The sequence below is a fragment of the Zootoca vivipara genome, chromosome 12, assembly GCF_963506605.1.
Source record: "Zootoca vivipara chromosome 12, rZooViv1.1, whole genome shotgun sequence".
In the NCBI taxonomy this organism is placed as follows: Eukaryota; Metazoa; Chordata; class Lepidosauria; order Squamata; family Lacertidae; genus Zootoca; species Zootoca vivipara.
The window spans coordinates 17012053-17030717 of NC_083287.1; the positions used below are offsets into that span (position 1 = coordinate 17012053).

Sequence of the window (18665 nt, forward strand, 5' to 3'; positions counted from 1 at the left end):
AGGCGCTAAAGAAAGCTTGATCATGCATAATGAGATAAGAATCCTATGTCTTTGTTCATCCCAGGTGGTTCCGTTACTGATCTCCTTGTCTCGGGGGGCCACATAACTCCATACCCTCCCACATTTCTCCGATGAAAATAGGGACGTCCTAAAGGAAAGCGGGACATTCCAGAATCAAACTGTAAATCCGGGACTGTCCCTGGAACATAGGGACACTTGTCTGTACATAGGCAGGCACGCACTTGCCACCCATGCAGCCCACACTCCCAGGAAGACATGCTACCCCACCCTGGTGATCATTGCCAATCAAGCAGAGGAACAGATCTCCCTCCCAGCACTAGGCTGTGAGGAGAGGAACAATTCTTCTCTTGAGACTGTCCATCACAGACTTGGGTGTGGAGGAAAGGAACCTCCCTCCCTCGTTTCTGGAGCCGTCCAACTTGCTAGCAATGGCAGCATACAAGGGGAAGAAGTGGTGCCCTAGAAAGAGATTGGTTTGGGGCATACCTGCCAAGTTGCTGTCAGAGAAATAAGGGACCGGGCCGAAAATAGCAGACCGGAAGTAGCGCTGCCGCCATTTTGGAACTGGACGGAGCATGCTCAGAAGTGACTTTTGATGCTGCTTTGCCCAGTTCCAAAATGGCTGCCGTGCCAGAAGTCGCACTGCAGCCATTTTGGAATTGGGCAGAGCAGCATCAAAAGTCGCTTCTGAGCATGCTCCGCCCAGTTCCAAAATGGCCGCCGCGCCAGAATAAACCGGGAAAAAATGAAAAAAAATATAGTTTTTTCAGCTAGGAACAGCTGGAAAAACGGGGATTTCCCGGGGAAAACGGGAGACTTGGCAGCTATGGTTTGGGGTGAGGACTTGGCAGGCAACTTTGATGGTTTGGTGGGCCTGACCAGTGTGATAATAATGAAGAATGAATGAATTACATATATTTTTAAATTTGTGACTGATGATACAGCATGTGGGTTTAATTTTAGGATTTTTTTTATAGCAACATAGGAGACACTTTGTGTAACTTGTTTGTGTTACAACGGATAAATGCAGGGCTATTCAATTATCTGGATAATCTAACAGGCAGACTTGAGTTTCTACTGTTTAGATGATGATGATGATGATTTCTTGGTTTCCTTGCAGGCTGACAGCCGAGTTGCTCCGTCTTCTCTGTGTAGAATCTCATGTCAAAGAGCAAGTCAAGTTGTACGAAGGTGTCCCCATCCTTCTCAGTTTGCTCCATTCGGATCACTTAAAGCTTCTGTGGAGTGTAGTCTGGATTCTAGTCCAGGTTTGCGAAGATCCTGATACCAGTGTGGAAATTCGTACTTGGGGCGGTATCAAGCAACTCCTGCATATTTTACAAGGGTAGGTTTCGGAGGTCATCGGGAATGAGGCTGCCTAGAGGCAATTTCTGAATTTTCAAAAAGAAAAGAAAAGAAAAGTGGTTCGTATTTCCACCTTGACTGCAGTTATATATTTAAATATAACATTTATTGCCGGGGCAGGGCTGCCTGCTCAAATGTATATGGAAATTGATACCCACCCACCCAGGCAAGGCTTTGATTTCTAGTACCGATATGGCTCTGTTGGAAGATTTCTCGTAGTGCAAAGTCATAAGAACGCAAGATGTGTCTTTCAAAATGTGTAGCGATTGCTGGATAAGCAATGGATTGGCAGCAGCAGCTTTTTTGAAGCACGGTGCTGAAATCCACCGTGGGTGAACTTCTCACTGCTGAACTTGCACAGAAGTCAACCTGCAACGGTTCCCTTCTGATATGTTGAACATGTGAATAGAGATCCCCTAACCCAGGCTTCCCCAAACTTCGGCCCTCCAGATGTTTTGGACTACAATTCCCATCTTCCCCAACCACTGGTCTTGTTAGCTAGGGATCATGGGAGTTGTAGGCCAAAACATCTGGAGGGCCGCAGTTTGGGGAAGCCTGCTTTAACCATAATCCTCTAACCACGTCTTCCATGTAAACCTGGAGCTTAGCTTCTTGAGAATTGCAAGTTCGCATTTATCCCTTTCTTTTCCTTTAACAACAACAACAACAACAATAATAATGAGGAGGAGGAGGAAATATTTGAAAAGCATTTAGGTCCTGCTTGCAGATGTCAGGATGCTGAACTATGTGGGTTTTTGTCCTAACCCAGCAGGACTTTTCTTATGTTCTTGAGGGTTCTTTTTTATTTTAAAAAACACTCTCTATAATATAGAAACCATAGGAGCCAACTCCTAGGGGCTGAGGTCCCGTCGCTCCCCCCAATAAAATATTTGAGCCCCTCCCCCAGTTGATGGGCATTGCCTTTCAAATGGTATGTGTGCACTGTATCGTGATCAATTAGGCAGGGGACCTGCCCTCCCAATAGTTTATTCAAGTTGGCACCCCTGTTAACAACTAATAATTATTCACATATTGCTTCCAGTACTATCCATTCCCCATAAAAATACCTGGCCAAACGTTTTATTTATCCCATTTCTATAACACACTTGAACTGTTATTCCTAGCTTATGAGTTTCAATATGCTGCTCAAGGATATATAGAACATTGATGTTCTTAATTCAAAAGTAAATAGATTCTTATTATCAGCTGGTTGATAGAGGCACCCAAAGGCTTCTGTAAGGGGGAGAGAGTACAGAGTACCTCCCCCTATCATCAAGAGCAGCCCCTCCCCGAGCAGCGAAGGAAGCACAGGCTCGGGGGAGGGCAGTCAGGACACCGAGAGAGAGTGCCCGGGCTCAGGCAGGATGAAAGAGCCCAGACTCCACAGACGGGAGGAGAGAGAAGGGGAAAAGGGGGAGAGGGAAAACATGGAACGCAGACCCTTTCCTCCGGTTCCGGAATTACGAAAGAGAAGAAAGGGGAGGAGATTCAGTGTCCCGCGACTTTTATGTTGGGGGCGTTCGCGCCGGGGGGCACTTCCGGATTCTGCATCGGAGTAAGAAGACATGTTTCTACACCTTCTTCACTGTACATAGCAGCACCAATAAACACGTTATGGAAAAGTAACCTGAGGAGCGTCGTTACTCTAGAGTAGTCGCAAGAATCCCCTGACATCTTCACTTCATTGTGTTTTTTGCTTTCCCAGGGAGCGAAATCTATTTTCCGATCGTTCTTCCATCGGGAGTTTATCCAGTGCGAACGCAGCAGGGAGAATCCAGCAGCTTCGCTTCTCGGAAGATTTAAGTCCTCGTGAGATACAAGAAAATACGTTTTCCCTTCAAGCAGGTGCATACATTATGAATTGCCCAGAGATGGTTTGCACTCAATGCAATAACCGATGCCCGAGCAAAGAACTTTGCAGAGATTGAACTATTAGTCCACAGTAGGTTTTCTGTTGAGGGCTCTGTGCCCTCGCCATTTGAGGTTTGTGGGATGAGGGAAAATAATATTAAATGGCTCAGGTTTTTTGCCTTCTCTAGCAAAGTGGGGCAAGGTTTCAGGGAGGTGGGGAAAAAAAGAAAGAAAAACCCCACAGAGTATGACAGGAAGTTTTAAAATTATCTCCCCAGGATTCTATAACTGGTTAGGGCAGGCATCCCCAAACTCCTGCCCTCCAGATGTTTGGGACTACAATTCCCATCATCCCTGACCACTGGTCCTGTTAGCTAGGGATGATGGGAGTTGTAGTCCCAAAACATCTGGAGGGCCAAGTTTGGGGATGCCTGAATTAGTTGAAAACAGCCTAATGGATATAAGTAGTAGAAGCCTCATTATTGATCATGCTTCCCAAGAACTATATAAGATAAACAATTGTGGCGATTTTTTTTTTTAGCTTGTTGTGCTGCAATTACTGAATTGGTCCTGAATGATACCAACGCTCACCAAGTCGTTCAAGTAAGAGGTTTTTTGATTGCCTAATATACTTATTAATCTCTGCTTATTATTATTTTTATTGTGTTCTAATTTGGTAGTGGATGCAAAAAAATTGTTTGCAGGTGGCTTGGTTGATATTGGTTCTTAGATATTGTGTGTGTCTCATGCACAGGTGTGAAATGTTTGGAATTTGGAAAAAAAAAGTAAGGAAAAAGCTTTTGATTTAACTTTCAAAGAAGGGATGCCACCTTGCTTTGTAGGGAATTTGAGAAGAGAGCAGAGAGTGTAAAAGAAACAGGGGGGTTGAATGGAAGAAGGCAGGGCTTGCTGTGATAAGAGCCAAGCTGAGAATGGAATAAGGTTGAGAAAATAAGACCAAAAAAATATAGTTAGGATAAGCTTGATGTTATCAGCACCAAACAGGCAGGGATGAAGAGTATTTTGTGGGTGAGTAATAGCAGGAAAAGGAAATCCAGGAGGCAGAATTTGTGAGCTGAATAATAATAATAATATTATCTCTAATAATAATAATATAATAATAATAATTTATACCCCACCCATCTGCCTGGGTTTTCCCAGCCACTCTGGGTGGCTTACAACAGAAAATGAAAATACAATAATCTATTAAACATTAAAAGCTTCCCTAAACAGGGCTGCCTTCAGATGTCTTCTAAAAGTCTGGTAGTTGTTTTTCTCTTTGACATCTGATGGGGGAGTGTTCCACAGGGCGGGTGCCAGTACCAAGAAGGCCCTCTGCCTGGTTCCCTGTAACTTGGCTTCTCGCAACAAGGGAACTGCCAGAAGGCCCTCGGAGCTGGACTTCAGTGTCCGGGCAGAACGATGGGGGTGGAGACGCTCCTTCAGATATGCTGGACTGAGGTATACTGGACCCAGTAAGACAGACAGATCCTATGAAGAATGCTGCAAGGCACAGGCTCATAAGGAAAATGTGGTTAAGCTCCCATCTCTCTTTCTCAGAGACCTGTAACATGCAAGTGTGGTGTAGTGGTTAGAGTGTCAGACTAGGACCTGGGAGACCAGGCTTCAAATCCCTACTTGGCCATGAAGTTGACTGGGTGACTCTCAGCCAGTCACAGTCTCTCAGCCTGACCTACCTCACTGGGTTGTTGTGAGCATAAGATAGAGAGTGGGGAGAACCATTAGTGCTCCTTGAAGCAAAGGCGAGATATAAATGTACAGATTAGTGGGGTTTTTTTCAGAGGGTACTCAAGGGTACATAGTACTGGCATCTCTCTCTTTTTGTTGTTAAAAAGTGTGGCACCTATAATAATAATAATAATAATAATAATAATAATAATAATAATAATAATAGATTTATACCCCACCCATCTGGCTGGGCTTCCCCAGCCACTCTGGGCGGCTTCCAACAAAATATTAAAATATAGTAATCCATCAAACATTTAAAGCTTCTCTAAACATGAAGTAACAACTGTTACTTTTTTCTAGAAAAAAAGCACCGGTACAAATAAATAAATACTGTAAAGCCGTGGTTCCCAATTGGTGGTCCGCAGACCCCAGGGGGTGCACATAACTTGCCCAGGAGGTTCGTGGCACCATTCACATAACAAGAACTACCACACAGCTATCAAATTTTTCAAAGGTACCGTAGGGAGTTCATGACTTGGCCCTTGAAAAGTCCGCAGTACTTAGCTAATTGGGAACCACAGCTGTAAAGCACAATGTCTTCCTTTACTGAGGACCTGCTGACTTGATTTCTACTGAATAGGTTGAGAGGTTCCTTCACAAGAACTTAACATTTGCCTTTCATTTCACAATGTGTAAGTTATTGTTTAACATTTGACTGTTTGAATGTATATTGAATGTATATTCTTCAATGTGTGCTTTTTCAGGAAAATGGAGTCTACACAATAGCAAAGCTGATTTTACCTAATAAACAAAGGAATGCAGTGAAAGCTAATTTATTACAGGTAATGACACAGCGAGAGGCAAGGAGCTATTTATGACATTGAAGCCCCTTCTCCTTCTCTACATGCTGGATTCTGCAACTGGTTGTTTAATGGCGTGACTGCATGCGGATATGGTTCCAATCATTTTGAAAAATGCATTACCATGTAATGCAGAAAATAAAGGAAATGTATGAAAATGTATGAGGCACCACAGTAGTTTCAAATTCTACGCTTTACTTTATGAAGTAAGACACCTAAATAATTTTTCACTGACGCAAGTTCCTGAATCTCTGTATCCAGTTAGTTGGTTTGATCATTCTGACATTTTTACGGGATTAGCCATTTTTGTATTGCTTGCTTTAAACATGGATTTAAATGCCAATAGAGGTTTGGGAGTGCCAACAAATTCATATTGGTAGCAGCAACGGTTCTTACCATCATGCACTAAATTGAAATGAAGATGGATGTCTTTCTAACTTCTAGCAAAAAAAAAATATTTTCCTTCCATTACAGTGGCACCTTGGGTTAAGAACTTAATTCGTTCTGGAGGTCCGTTCTCAACCTGAAACTGTTCTTAACCTGAGGTACCACTTTAGCTAATGGGGCCTCCCGCTGCTGCTGCACAGCCGCGTGATTTCTGTTCTCATCCTGAAGCAAAGTTCTTAACCCGAGGTACTATTTCTGGGTTAGCGGAGTCTGTAACCTGAAGGGTCTGTAACCCGAGGTACCACTGTACTTCAGAAAGATAAAGCTTTTAGGCCACATTCTTTGGCTACAAGCGGTTGCTTATTTAGTAGTCTAAAGGCATGGACTTCTCAGCCAAAAGCAGCCAAATGTGACCATGCTTCTGCACATGGAATTACCTTAATGTATGCATTTCCCTCTCTCCAGTGCTATGCCTTCAGAGCCCTGCGATTCCTTTTCAGTATGGAAAGGAACAGACATCTTTTCAAAAGGTATGCAAATTTAATATTAGAAGAGATTACGCTCTCAAAATGTTCACTTGAGTTACAACAAAAAGCCTGCAGGTTAATGCTTAGCATTAGGCTTAAGTCTTAGTTAGATTTACTGTTCTGTAGCTGGGGGGAACCGAAAATGTGATGGATGACATTGTTGTCCATAGATGTCTCTGCAAAGAGAACGTACGGTACTGTAACTGTGTTTTAGGTCCAATTCAAAAGCTCAGGTGCCGCATGGAGAGCTCTAGAAACATTCCTGGCACCTCTGCGTTGGGGGTAGTAACATTTCATTGATCTGCTCATTTATATTTTTTAAAGGAATTGTATTTCAGACATTGTCAAATGTCATTGAAGCAGTTAGAAACTGATTTACGGTAGAATAAGTACAGCAAGAGGGACTTTGAAGTATGGCTGGGAGCTGTAAACTTGAGGTGTTGAATGCATTCACTCTGAGTACCTGAGCAATATCATCATTAGAAGGAATTGTTTTCTGCTGCTCCAGAGAAGCGGACACGGAGCAATGGATTCAAACTACAAGAAAGAAGATTCCACCTAAACATTAGGAAGAACTTCCTGACAGTAAGAGCTGTTTGGCAGTGGAATTTGCTACCAAGGAGTGTGGTGGAGTCTCCTTCTTTGTTTTTTTTAAAAAAGATTTTTATTGATTTTCAAACAAGACAGACACAAACAAAACATACAATATAACACTGTCCCTTCATTTTCCCTCCACCCACCGGTCCACTTCTGCCACCAGTGGAACCCGTGTGCTTTAAGAATCAAAGGGGTCCAATTGTGAATTGAGTTCAGCTTCCCCCCTCCCTCCTCCCCCCATATCCCCCCCCCGCCACTGAGAGAACAGGGAGGAAGGAGTTATGGGGATTCGCATCCCCCAACTCTTTCATAATCATATTTACAAACATACAACACAGAAAAAAAAGAAGAAGAGAAAAAGAAAATTGGGAAAAGTTAAAACTTCCCAGTTCTTATTATTTTGACATTTTAATTGCGACTCCCTCGATAGTCTTCCTCATGGTTTTCCTAACAAATTCTAATTACTTGTGGCGAATTTTCCAACTCAGTTTCAAATCTTAATCTAATAATATTAACTCAATCCTCCTCCTTTTTCATGCTGCCCTCCCACAGGTCCCCTCCTGCCACAAGAGGAACCCGCAGGGCACAGCACTTCCAAGGTTCCATTTCCTCCTCACCCATCTGGGCACCCCCTGCCACTGAGTGCCTCAGAATAAGGAGAGGGGGGTAGGCAGCTTTCTGCCTAAACACCTCACTTAACTTACAAAAATTTACAATAACTTAAAAATTCTTTCCCAAACCATTCTTATGCTCCCTTAAGAAAACATAACTTTTTTTCCTTTCTTTTTTACATTCCATCTCCTCTCCCTAAGTCTTTTCCCCCCAATTGGTTCAGCATTTCCATTATCATGCCAAGATTTCGAAAACCGTCTTTCAAAAACCAAAACAATACCTTTTAACTAAAGTTTTTACCCCACACCCATTCTTTCCCAAATCCATCTCCAGGCCTTTGCCCCCCCCTGCCCCTGTCCTTCCCATCCCTCAAAAACACCACTCCACATTTTAACCCCTCCAGGATCTTCAATTCCATTAGTCTTTAAGTTCCTTTGCCTCTCATCTTCTTGTTCTGCTTGTTTTTCTTCCTTTTGGAAACCATATTTTGCTTCATCCCAAACAAATTTGTCATAGTCCAAGTCCTCTTCAGTACTTTCATCCAGTTGTTTCTCCTCACACACAGTCTCAGACTCAGCAGTCTCCAAGTCTAAATTATCCTCTAAGTCCTGGACTTGGACTTCAGTCTCGACTGGTGATAAGTTGGGATGTTGCCGTTCCTTGTAAAGGTCTTCCCATGACAGCAAATAGTTCAGCACAGTCTCCTGGAAGGCTCAAGAAAGCTTTGTTTTCATACTTCTCGTAACCGCAGATAAACAGGGGGTAGGGAACAATGGGTACTGGAAAATTCCTTTCTCAGACGATCGACTCCATTTTGGCTGTTCTTTTCCTTAGTTCTTAACTCAATCCCAAATCCGTTCTTACTTCCAATTTAAATAGTTCTATCACGTTTTAAAACAATTTTTTACTGTTCACAACAATGCAATCAATCCACCCGGTCTTTTGACAGTTTGACAGCTTTTGACAGCTGTCAAAGCGCTCTTCCCCTTAATGCCGCTGTACCTCAAGGGGTGCCGGACTCGGGGGCTGAGATGGTTCCAAAAAGGTCTTTTTTCCCTCTCGGGTCCACAACTCCAAATTCTTTCGTTGTTCGGCTTAGGTTTTTTTTTTAAAACGCCTCCCAGTTTCCCATTAGGAAGAGACCGACTTCCGTTTCTTTAAAGTCTCTCCTATTTTTCCAATCGGCAAATTTAGAATCCAGATCAAAGTTCCACTTACTTCTTTGGAAATCTTTAATTTAAATCGGAAGAATCCGCCGCTTGCCGGGTCAGGACTCGGAGCTTCGCTTCCCGGAGGTAAGATGTGGCCCAAAATGGCTCCCGCGGTTCAACCCCGCCGGCTCACGATCGCTCTATTGAGCTCTCGGGCGCGGGGGATCCGCCAAACGGAGCAGCCGCTGGATGCCTGAGTCACCGGAACTCTCTATCCGGTGCTTTTATGGGGAGTCCGCTCGCTCTGCGGACTTCCCCCCCCTCCGAGAAGCCAGGGACCTCGACACGCGAAGTCCCTGCGTCCTTCTCACCGCCGCGACGAACCGGAAGTGGAGGAGTCTCCTTCTTTGGAGGTCTTTAAGCAGAGGCTTGACAGGCATATGTCAAGAATGCTTTGATGGTGTTTCCTGCTTGGCAGGGGGTTGGACTGGATGACCCTTGTGGTCTCTTCCAACTCTATGATTCTATGATTCTATGAATGAATTAAGAATGCACTGGAATCAAATGGCACATCCTGGGCTGTTGCTGACAGAGGATGAACCATCATCATTGTCTCGTTCATTCCTAAAGATTGACTAGGGTGGACAAGAAGCCTGGAGAGATTATTAACCAGAGCATTAATAGGCTAACAACTAGAAGGCTGGAAGGCCTCTCTCTGTTCTTACCATGGACAGATTTGCCCATTTTTCTGAACTATTGATTATATACTGCTTAGACTTCATTGTACAGCTTCACGATTAAGCCCCTTTGTGGGAAGAAACACTGATTGTACCGGAACAGCGTCCGGGTCTTGACTCACGAGTTGATGTTGCTTCTACCAAATACACGAGTGACTTTGAAGAAAAAGACTACTGTAATTTATTAATTTGCCTGTTTATGCTCCTTATCATGGAGCAGTGGCCCTTGGCGATATATTTTTGTCTGATAAGAAGATAACATGCCTGTTGTTCTGGGACCTGATCAAGGAAATTCATATTTATTTTTTGAGTGAAGTGTACCTCCAGTTTCAGTTGAGGAGAAAAACAGCTCAGTCATCAGTTTGGAAACATTGCAGTCGAATAATGCATTAAAAATTCTCTCTCTCTCTCTCTCTCTCTCTCTCTCTCTCTCTCTCTCTCTCTCTCTCTCTCTTCCATTTAATATTGGCTCAAGATAGAGAACCTTCATGTGATCAGATGTTGAGCAGATATTTCAGATGTTTTGGGTTCAGCATGGACTTTTAGCACATAGAAGTATTTCCATCAGCCTTCGGCATCAGTGACATGATTCATATAAGCTTTTTTGGAGTGGAAGCATAAATGAAATTAGGGATAGCAGCTTTCCTGTTTAAAAACATTGTATTTTCTTTTCCATCATTTTCAGTGTTTCTAAAACTAAATCCAAGGCCATCTTTCTAGTGAGGTCAAATTAATCAGCAGACTGTCATGCTCATTGACTGTATTTCTACTCTGAATAAACATCCCTTGAAAAGACTCGTGTGGGGTTCAAAGGCTGGCTGTTCTGAAGCTACTGTCTGAGCCAATAAAGTAGACCAGGGGTTCCCAACAAAATTTTCTCAAGGACCCCACATCGAGCTGTTATTGTGACAAGGACCCCCATTAATTTGTTTAGAGATGGTTCCTGCACTGCAGGGGGTTGGACTAGATGACCCTTGTGGTCTCTTCCAACTCTATGATTCTAACCCCAAGGCAGCTGTTTTCAAAATATTTTTGTGCACCTACAAACCTTAGATTTCAGGTAGGTAGCCGTGTTGGTCTGACGTAGTCGAAACAAAATAAAAAAAATTCCTTCCAGCAGCACCTTAAAGACCAACTAAGTTTTTTATTTTGGTATGAGCTGCTGGAAGGAATTTTTTTACTTAGATTTCAGCAAGGCAGCTCATAGCTCTCCTGTAGTGGTACAGCTCCCTGAGAATCAGATCGACATTAGTATTTATGATATCATACAGTAAATAGTTTTCATAGTTGGTGGAAATGCATGTGCAAATTAACATAAAAACACCATGTCATAGGAGAACAGCCACAGAAGAAAATATAAACTGCCTGGTTACAAGTAAAAACACAGAATACATTTTTTAAACCTTCTTGGCGTTCAAACTTTTTCTGTACGGCTCAGGAGCAGCAATGGAAGATGGAAGAAGTGCTCACTTTGAAGGCGAACTCATCTTCTTCCATTCCCAGGAAAGTGGGGTGCTGGGCTCCCTTTTGCTCCTCCTGCCCCTTCGGGAGAGTCTCCTGCAGAGGGTCGGGAGCTACCAGGGAAGAGGAGAGTGATGCGGGGCCGGGAAGAGCTTTGCGCTCTGTCTGCTACTGGCGGGAGCTGAGGCACGCAGCTGGCGGGTGGGAGGGAGGCCGCGGAGCCGCCGCCGCGCGTGCCAGGCCGTGCATTGCAGCCTCTGCGAGGACCAAAGGCAGCCGAACCGGCACGCAGCTCCCGAAGGCCCTGGCGGGGAAGGGCGCTCCCTCGTCCCCATCATCCCCAAGGGAGCCAGGACGGAGGCGCGCGCCAGGAAATGTCCTCTCGGGCGCGGCGCTGTATTCCTCCGCACACTCCCACGCTCTGGTTCGCTCTTCCTGCCGGCCAGCCTTCCCCTCCCTCGCCTGGGCGGATACTTCTTTCCTGCCCCTTCTGATTGGCTGCCCCTTCTGATTGGCGCTTCCTGCAGCCAATCAGTAGCCGTGCTGAACTACGCCCTCCCTGCGGACGCGGAAAGCAGCCCCAGGCAGCGCTGGGCAGCGGTGCGGACCCCTCTGGCATAGCTCGCGGACCCCTGGGGGTCCGCGGACCACCTGTTGGGAAACACTGAAGTAGACAATCTGTTCTGTTTCTTGTGTTACATGGCTACAACTCCTTAATATTACATTTATACTGGCAGAATATAACTGTACTTTGTAAGAGCTACAGGATTTTTAAATGTTAAATGGTCTTTGGCTTGAAGATAGGGGATCTGACCAGTTCAGGGTTGTCCATCCAGTCACTCCTTCATCTGTTCCTGTTGGGGCTACAGCTCCCACCTTCCATTGTCATTGGACATGCTGACTGGGCCTGGTGGGAGTTGGAAACCAAAAACATTTGGAGAGAGAGTCACATGTCAACCACCCTTTCTTTATCTCACTAAAATCCGTGTGGTCCTTACTAACACAATTTTGTCCCAAGAAAACCAGTGAAAGCAATAAGAATTACGGTATTATTCAGCGAAGTGAAATTAGACATTCCCCCCCCCCCAAATGTAATTAGGTGTGAAATTTATGCGGCGTTCTATAAATAAATAGTTTTGCATTTTGTAGACTCTTCCCTACACACTTGTTTGAGAGCTTCATTGACATTGGGCATTACGTTCGGGAGATAAGTGCTTATGAAGAGCTGGTATCGAAGCTAAATGCATTACTGGTAAGTAGTAAATGTTTGCTTACTTTCTTAGTCACACTAACACACTGATAAAAAAATTAAGCTTACCCTATCTTAAAAATTTTCATTGTTAATGAAGATATCTTGCAAAAAAAAAGTTTCATAAACACGTGGGCTTAGGCATCTCTCCAATCGAAGCGGGTGGCAGGCTATGGGATGAAGGTGGCTAGCCTCCAATACTGGGGCAGGATCTGCCCCCATCCCAATATTCCTGATCCTCCAGGACCCCACCAAGTTTAGCAAAAACCAAAATATTGGGGTGGGCAGATCCCTGAGTAGCCTGGTCATCGTTTTGACCATTTGATGAGCAGAGATGGGGTGATAACCCTCAACAGTGGCGTAACATTGTTTGCCAGTGCCCAGGGCAGGCGCCATGTGTGCACACCATACTGGAGGGGGGTGCCAGCCCAGCCCTTGCTGTTGGAGCAACCCCACACCCACCATAGCAAAGTGGGGCCACACTGAGCCACTTGCCTGCCTTGCAGGGGGGAGCCCGGCTGGCCAATGTTACCTTGGTGGGCGGAGCACCAGGCTGGCCACATTGGGGGTGCCTGGTTTGTGTCCCCTCAAAAATTGCGCGCCTGGGGCCACAAACACCTGTGTGCTCCCCACGCTATGCCCCTGGCCCTTCATCCTCAGCTGATTTGCATGGGAGGAGTGCTTTGTGCCTGTTTGTGTGCCTGTCATTGTGTGTGTTGTGTGTCAACTGCACATTTGAGACTGTGGTGGCCACACCTGCTTTTGGCCGCACCCACCACTAGGATGTGCTGCCTGGAGGGGTGGATACGACCCTTTGGCAAAAAGGGCTTGGCCACTCCTGCCCTAGGACAAATGACAAATACAGTGGTGCCTCGACTTACGAATTTAATCCGTTCCGAAGGCACCTTTGTAGGTCGAAAAAATCATAAGTCGAAAAGCGCAATTGGATACGCGATTTCCCATATGAATGTGTTGAAAAATTCGTAAGTCGAAGCAACCCCATCTAAAAATTCGTAAGTCGAAAAAACCCTATCTAAAACCGCCACGGTTTCCGTTCAGATGTCGAGAAATTTGTAAGCATGCGTCCATTTGCATCATTCGTAAGTCGAAAAATTCAGTTGTCGAGTCATTCATAAGTCGAGGTACCACTGTAAACTGCATAGCCAGATTTCAACCATGTTCTCTTGCTGTCGGAGCCTGACACATCGACACAATAATAGCCACGAAAGGGTTCTTGGTTGCTACGAAAAGATTGGATGACCAGTGAGGGAGAAGGTGATCTCTTAAGCATATAAAGCCCATGTTGTTAGCCCGAACCAATGTCCTATAAGCGAAAAATTGCATAAATCAAAATGAGTCTTTTAACTTGATTTTCATGACTAGGAGGATGAAGTTAAGCAAATTGCGGAAAACATTGAAGACATTAATCAGAACAAAGCACCTACGAAATACATTGGCAATTACGCAATATTGGACCATCTTGGCAGTGGAGCCTTTGGGAGTGTTTACAAGGTAAATAGGCTTTGGGATATGTATCAAATCTTGCCATGCGTTTATATACTTTCACTCGATCCTTGCCTGTGATGTTATTGCAAATTTGTTTCACTCTTCTCCCAACGGTAAAGGTGGACCATATGCTGGTTTACATTGTCACACAGAGCCCTGGTCCATAGCTGCCAAGTTTTCACTTTTCTTGCGAGGAAGCCTATTCAGCATAAGGGAAAATCCCTGTAAAAAAGGGATAACTTGGCAGCTATGCCCTGGTCTGCTGGCCCCACTTTTTCTCTGAACCAGGCTGTCACATGATCTCCCTCCAGTTTTATTCAAATGCAAAATGGTGCTTACGGTAGAAGGGCTATCTTTCAGCACCTGCCCCCTTCCTCAAATCTTCAATGCGTGTCTAGCAATACCAGTACTATTATATGGGATTCCTGTAAAGATTACTGACATAATATAGGTTAAGTACTTTAAATTACTTGCAATGCATTATATGAATACAAAATAGTATTTGTTCTACTGTGATGTGGTGCATCTGGGTTGGCCTTAGAGATCCCCGATTTCTGCATAGATCTGTTACTGTTTTCTATCAGATACTCATGTGTCACATTTTGATTGGCCTATGCAGGCTTAAGTGAATTTCAAGCTGGATGTTAGATGCTAAAAAAAAGGGCGTTTCTTAAAATAGACACAGTGCAGTTAGTTTTGATGAATAAATAGTGCTTGTTTTAATCTTGTTCCTTATCTGTTGTTGTTCTTGACCCCCACATAGGTTAGGAAACGCAGTGGTCAGAACCTTCTAGCGATGAAAGAAATTAATCTACACAATCCAGCATTTGGAAAGGACAAAAAAGACAGAGACAGCAGCGTGAAGAACATTGTCTCTGAATTAACTATAATAAAAGAGCAGGTGAGTCAAAACACACCAGGAATAAATCTCATTGAAATCAGTGGAGTTCTCTTCCAAACAGTGGCACGGTATTTAGGTTTTTGGATGCCAACTGGAAAGTAACTTGCTTACACTGATGGTGGTTTGTTTTGTTATAAATACCTCCACACCTGTAATAATAATGCTTTTGAATATCATCCTGAATACGTCGCTGTGATATGTGCTGTTTGTACTTGTCGTGCTAAATACAAAAATAAAACAGCATCAGTGGCAACCATTTCTGTGAAGAATTCCTACACCAGTTGATCTGAATGAGCATTTGTAGTTGGTTAGCCAACCCAGAGGCAGCTGGAGGAAGTGGGATTTAGATGCACAGCTGCCAGCTTAAATACCATTGATTTTTAGTGGTTTTTAAGCATGTCTGACCTTCAGCTCTACCAGTTTGTTATTGAGGTTATTGCCGACACGAACCTATAAGGGGCCACTTGGGACTTCGTGGAAAGCATGGCCACCATGGGGCTGTCCCTGAATAAGTTGGTGATCTGACATTAAGTAAAAGTGAAACAAAAGAAGTGTCATGGTCAGATCACTTCCTGGTGCAACTGGACTTCTCCGCGACCCTTCCCCTCTGCAGGGAGGTGGGACCGATTCAGATGGTCCGCCTCCGCTACTTAATGGATCCAATTGGCTTCCAGAGAGTGGTAGGGGATGTTTTATCCCATGTTGATGGCCTTTCAGCTGATTCCCTGGTGGCCTGCTGGAATGGCTCTGAAGCGCCCTCTCCGATTGCATGGAGCCCAGGCAGCCCTGTGCTTTCCCCTGGAGCCGAGGGTGATGAAACAATCGTTGAGACGGCTAGAGCGCTGGTGGCGGAAAACTCATTGTGAATCAGACCGGACACGGGTTAGAGCTCAACATCGAGCCTACCAAGTGGCAGTGGCGACGGCGAAGAGGACCTTCTTCACCGTTTCTATTGCATCTGCAGAAAACAGCAGCAGGAGACTTTTTCAGGTGGTTCCCTCATTGCGAGAAGTGAGGTTACAGGGAACCAGACAGAGGGCCTTCTCGGTAGTGGCACCCGCCCTGTGGAACGCCCTCCCAGCAGATGTCAGGGCAATAAGCAACTATTTTACTTTTAGAAAACAACTGAAGGCGGCCCTGTTTAGGGAAGTTTTTAATGTTTGATGCTGTACTGTTTTTAATATTCGGTTGGAAGCCGCCTAGAGTGGCTGGGGAAACCCAGCCAGATGGGCGGGGTATAAATAAATTATTATTATTATTATTATTATTATTATTATTATTATTATTATTAAGGTTACTTCCTCATTCATTTCCATGGAGGTTGTGGTCCTCATGCATGACAAAGATGTCCACATGGAGGAGATAACCTTTCCATTAAAGGAAATGGGGAAATCCATTCTCACGTAAACATTAGGGAGCGATGCATCTGCATCAGGGTGAATGCATGTAAAGATCCAACAAAGAAAATGTGCTCAGGGAATTCAAATGCTCAGTGCGAGCATATGGAAGACCAAGCATTTCCTGACCCTGGTTGCCAGCCCAGCAGCTGTAATTTTACACTGTGACTTGAGGAGTAAAAAAAAAAAAGTATCAAACCTCAGCAAGAAAATGCACCAACAGCAATTTGTTTTTTTTGTTAGAACACCTTGTGAAGTTTGAAACTCAATTAGAACAAGCCTGCAAGTAACATGACTTTTATTTCAATGCACATTTTGAAATAGAATTGCTTTTTCAACGTATTCTCCAGTTGAAACGTTTTACTTGTTTGTTCTTTGGACTGTGTGTAAAGAGTTGTAGCCTAATGGAACCACGAAAGCGAAAAAGTTGCTCTATTACCTACGTGGTATATTTTCTTTAAAAAATATGTCATGCTACAACACTTGGCAGTCGCCAGGTAATGACAGGGTGGCAATACCACTTTGTTTTTCAGGTTCCTATTTCCCCTGCTTTAGGGAACAGAAATATTTTCCAGTTACATTATTAAGCTAGCTACCATGAAGTCTTGCTATACATTCATTCAGCTGGATTCTCATGGATTTCACGTGCTTAGGGTTGCATTATGAGGACCAGTTTCTCATATCCTTTTTCCTGCCGAGATTCATACTAATATATGAAAAGGCACCTAAGACATAATGTGAAAGTGACTCTGTGTGTGTGTGTCTGTGTGTTGTGATGCTCACATACAGAATTTGTGTGCCCTTTTCATGTTGCACTGGGCAAACTCTATTGGTATTTGCAGCTTTACTCTTCCCTCTTCTCCCTCTTGCAGACCCCACAAATCCAGATGGTCCCGCAACTCCCCAGAGTCAATTGGGGGGTGACTGGAGTGGGGTGGGGTGGGGAGCAGAATGTGAGGTCCCCCTGTGCTTACCTGGCTTTACCCAATATTGTATTCAAGTTGGCTCCTCGAGTTACCCTTATTATTTTTAAAGCATTCTTCAAAGTAGGCCATAAATAGACCAAATACCCATAAAAGGGGAGATAAAACCTTACTAAAGAGAACTGAGCAATTTCGGGGAATACAGTATTTCCATAGGCAGTATAGAGGAAGCAGACATTATGGTTATCTCTTACTGGATCTGGCCACAATATCTTAAATAAAGAAGTGATTCCTGTACAGTGTCAAAGGTCAAGATTCTGTGTTGGTGCTCACAATCTTAAAACTTACTTGCCATAACTGCCACCGAGAGGAGCATTCTGAAGACATTATACAAATGGATGTTCCATCTAACCTTAACTGTATACATTATTATTATTATTTATATAATCAATATCTTTATTGATCTCATGGTAACAGCAACCATTGGTGAGAGTGTTTTCCCTAAACACCTGTTTCAGTAAAAAACCAGATTTGTACAGAAGTAGCCCAAGGATTGTTCAGACGACTTCTGTTTTCTTTTAAACCAAGATTACATTTAAAGAAAGACAGAATATGGAGAATATGTAACTGTATACATTATATGTAACTGTATACATTATTTTTATTGTAGCTTTATCATCCTAATGTCGTACGATATTACAGAACCTTCTTAGAAAGTAAGTATACACTTTCAGGGCTACATTCCACAATGAGTATATTGTTATAATAAGATTAAAGGGGGGGGGGAGATAACTAGAAAAAGAAAATGATCTATATATTTTCTGTTGTCGTCAGGAAGCTTATATTCCAGCTGCAGACCCCACATTAGGAGACCTGGGAAAAAGTGATTTGATTTCAGGTGCAATCCTATACGTACTTACTGGGGAGTAGGGCTTTTTTTCAGCCAGAACTCACCGAACTCAGTTCCAAGGTACCTCTCAGGTGGGCGCCATTGCCATTATAAGAGAACAAGGGAGGCATTCGTGGTGAGTTCCAGCATCTCTGTTTCTAGAAAATTAGCCCTGCCTGGGAGTAAGCCACATTTAACCCAGTAAACCTTACATCTGAGTAGATATGTATAAGATTGTGCTTTAGTCAGGATTCAATTAGAAGGCGAGAGACTTGAAGCATCAGTATATAGGTGGGATTATGTCAGGTCTGGAAATAAAAATCTGCATGGTATCCCACTAACACCTGTTCAGAGTAAATGAATGGACCCAAATCAGTCGTGTCTTTTAATTTTAATGCATCTACTCTGACTAGGAGTGATGTTGGATACAACCCTCTATTTTTCCGGCATGCTTTCCTTTAGAGGTTGTTGAGGATTTTGACCTAGGTGAATAAGATGCAGATAAATGTTTGCAAGGATGGAGACGTACACCGTAGACTGTG

The 18665-nt window shown here is 43.8% G+C and overlaps 1 protein-coding gene across 5 annotated transcripts in view; it reads left to right on the top strand.

The window, feature by feature from the left end:
* The window catches only part of NEK10 (NIMA related kinase 10), a 110572-nt gene that overhangs the window by 27914 nt on the left and 63993 nt on the right, over positions 1 to 18665 (top strand). For all 5 annotated transcript variants that reach the window (XR_004693485.2, XM_060280658.1, XM_035130104.2 and 2 more), the window contains exons 12-20: positions 1142 to 1366; positions 3092 to 3231; positions 3779 to 3840; positions 5691 to 5768; positions 6639 to 6703; positions 12408 to 12510; positions 13891 to 14019; positions 14777 to 14914; positions 17905 to 17950. Coding sequence is in view for 4 of the 5 variants with exons in the window: in XM_060280658.1 (XP_060136641.1) it covers positions 1142 to 1366; positions 3092 to 3231; positions 3779 to 3840; positions 5691 to 5768; positions 6639 to 6703; positions 12408 to 12510; positions 13891 to 14019; positions 14777 to 14914; positions 17905 to 17950 (986 nt within the window). In the remaining variant the exon portion in view is untranslated. The remainder of the gene's footprint in view (positions 1 to 1141; positions 1367 to 3091; positions 3232 to 3778; positions 3841 to 5690; positions 5769 to 6638; positions 6704 to 12407; positions 12511 to 13890; positions 14020 to 14776; positions 14915 to 17904; positions 17951 to 18665) is intronic.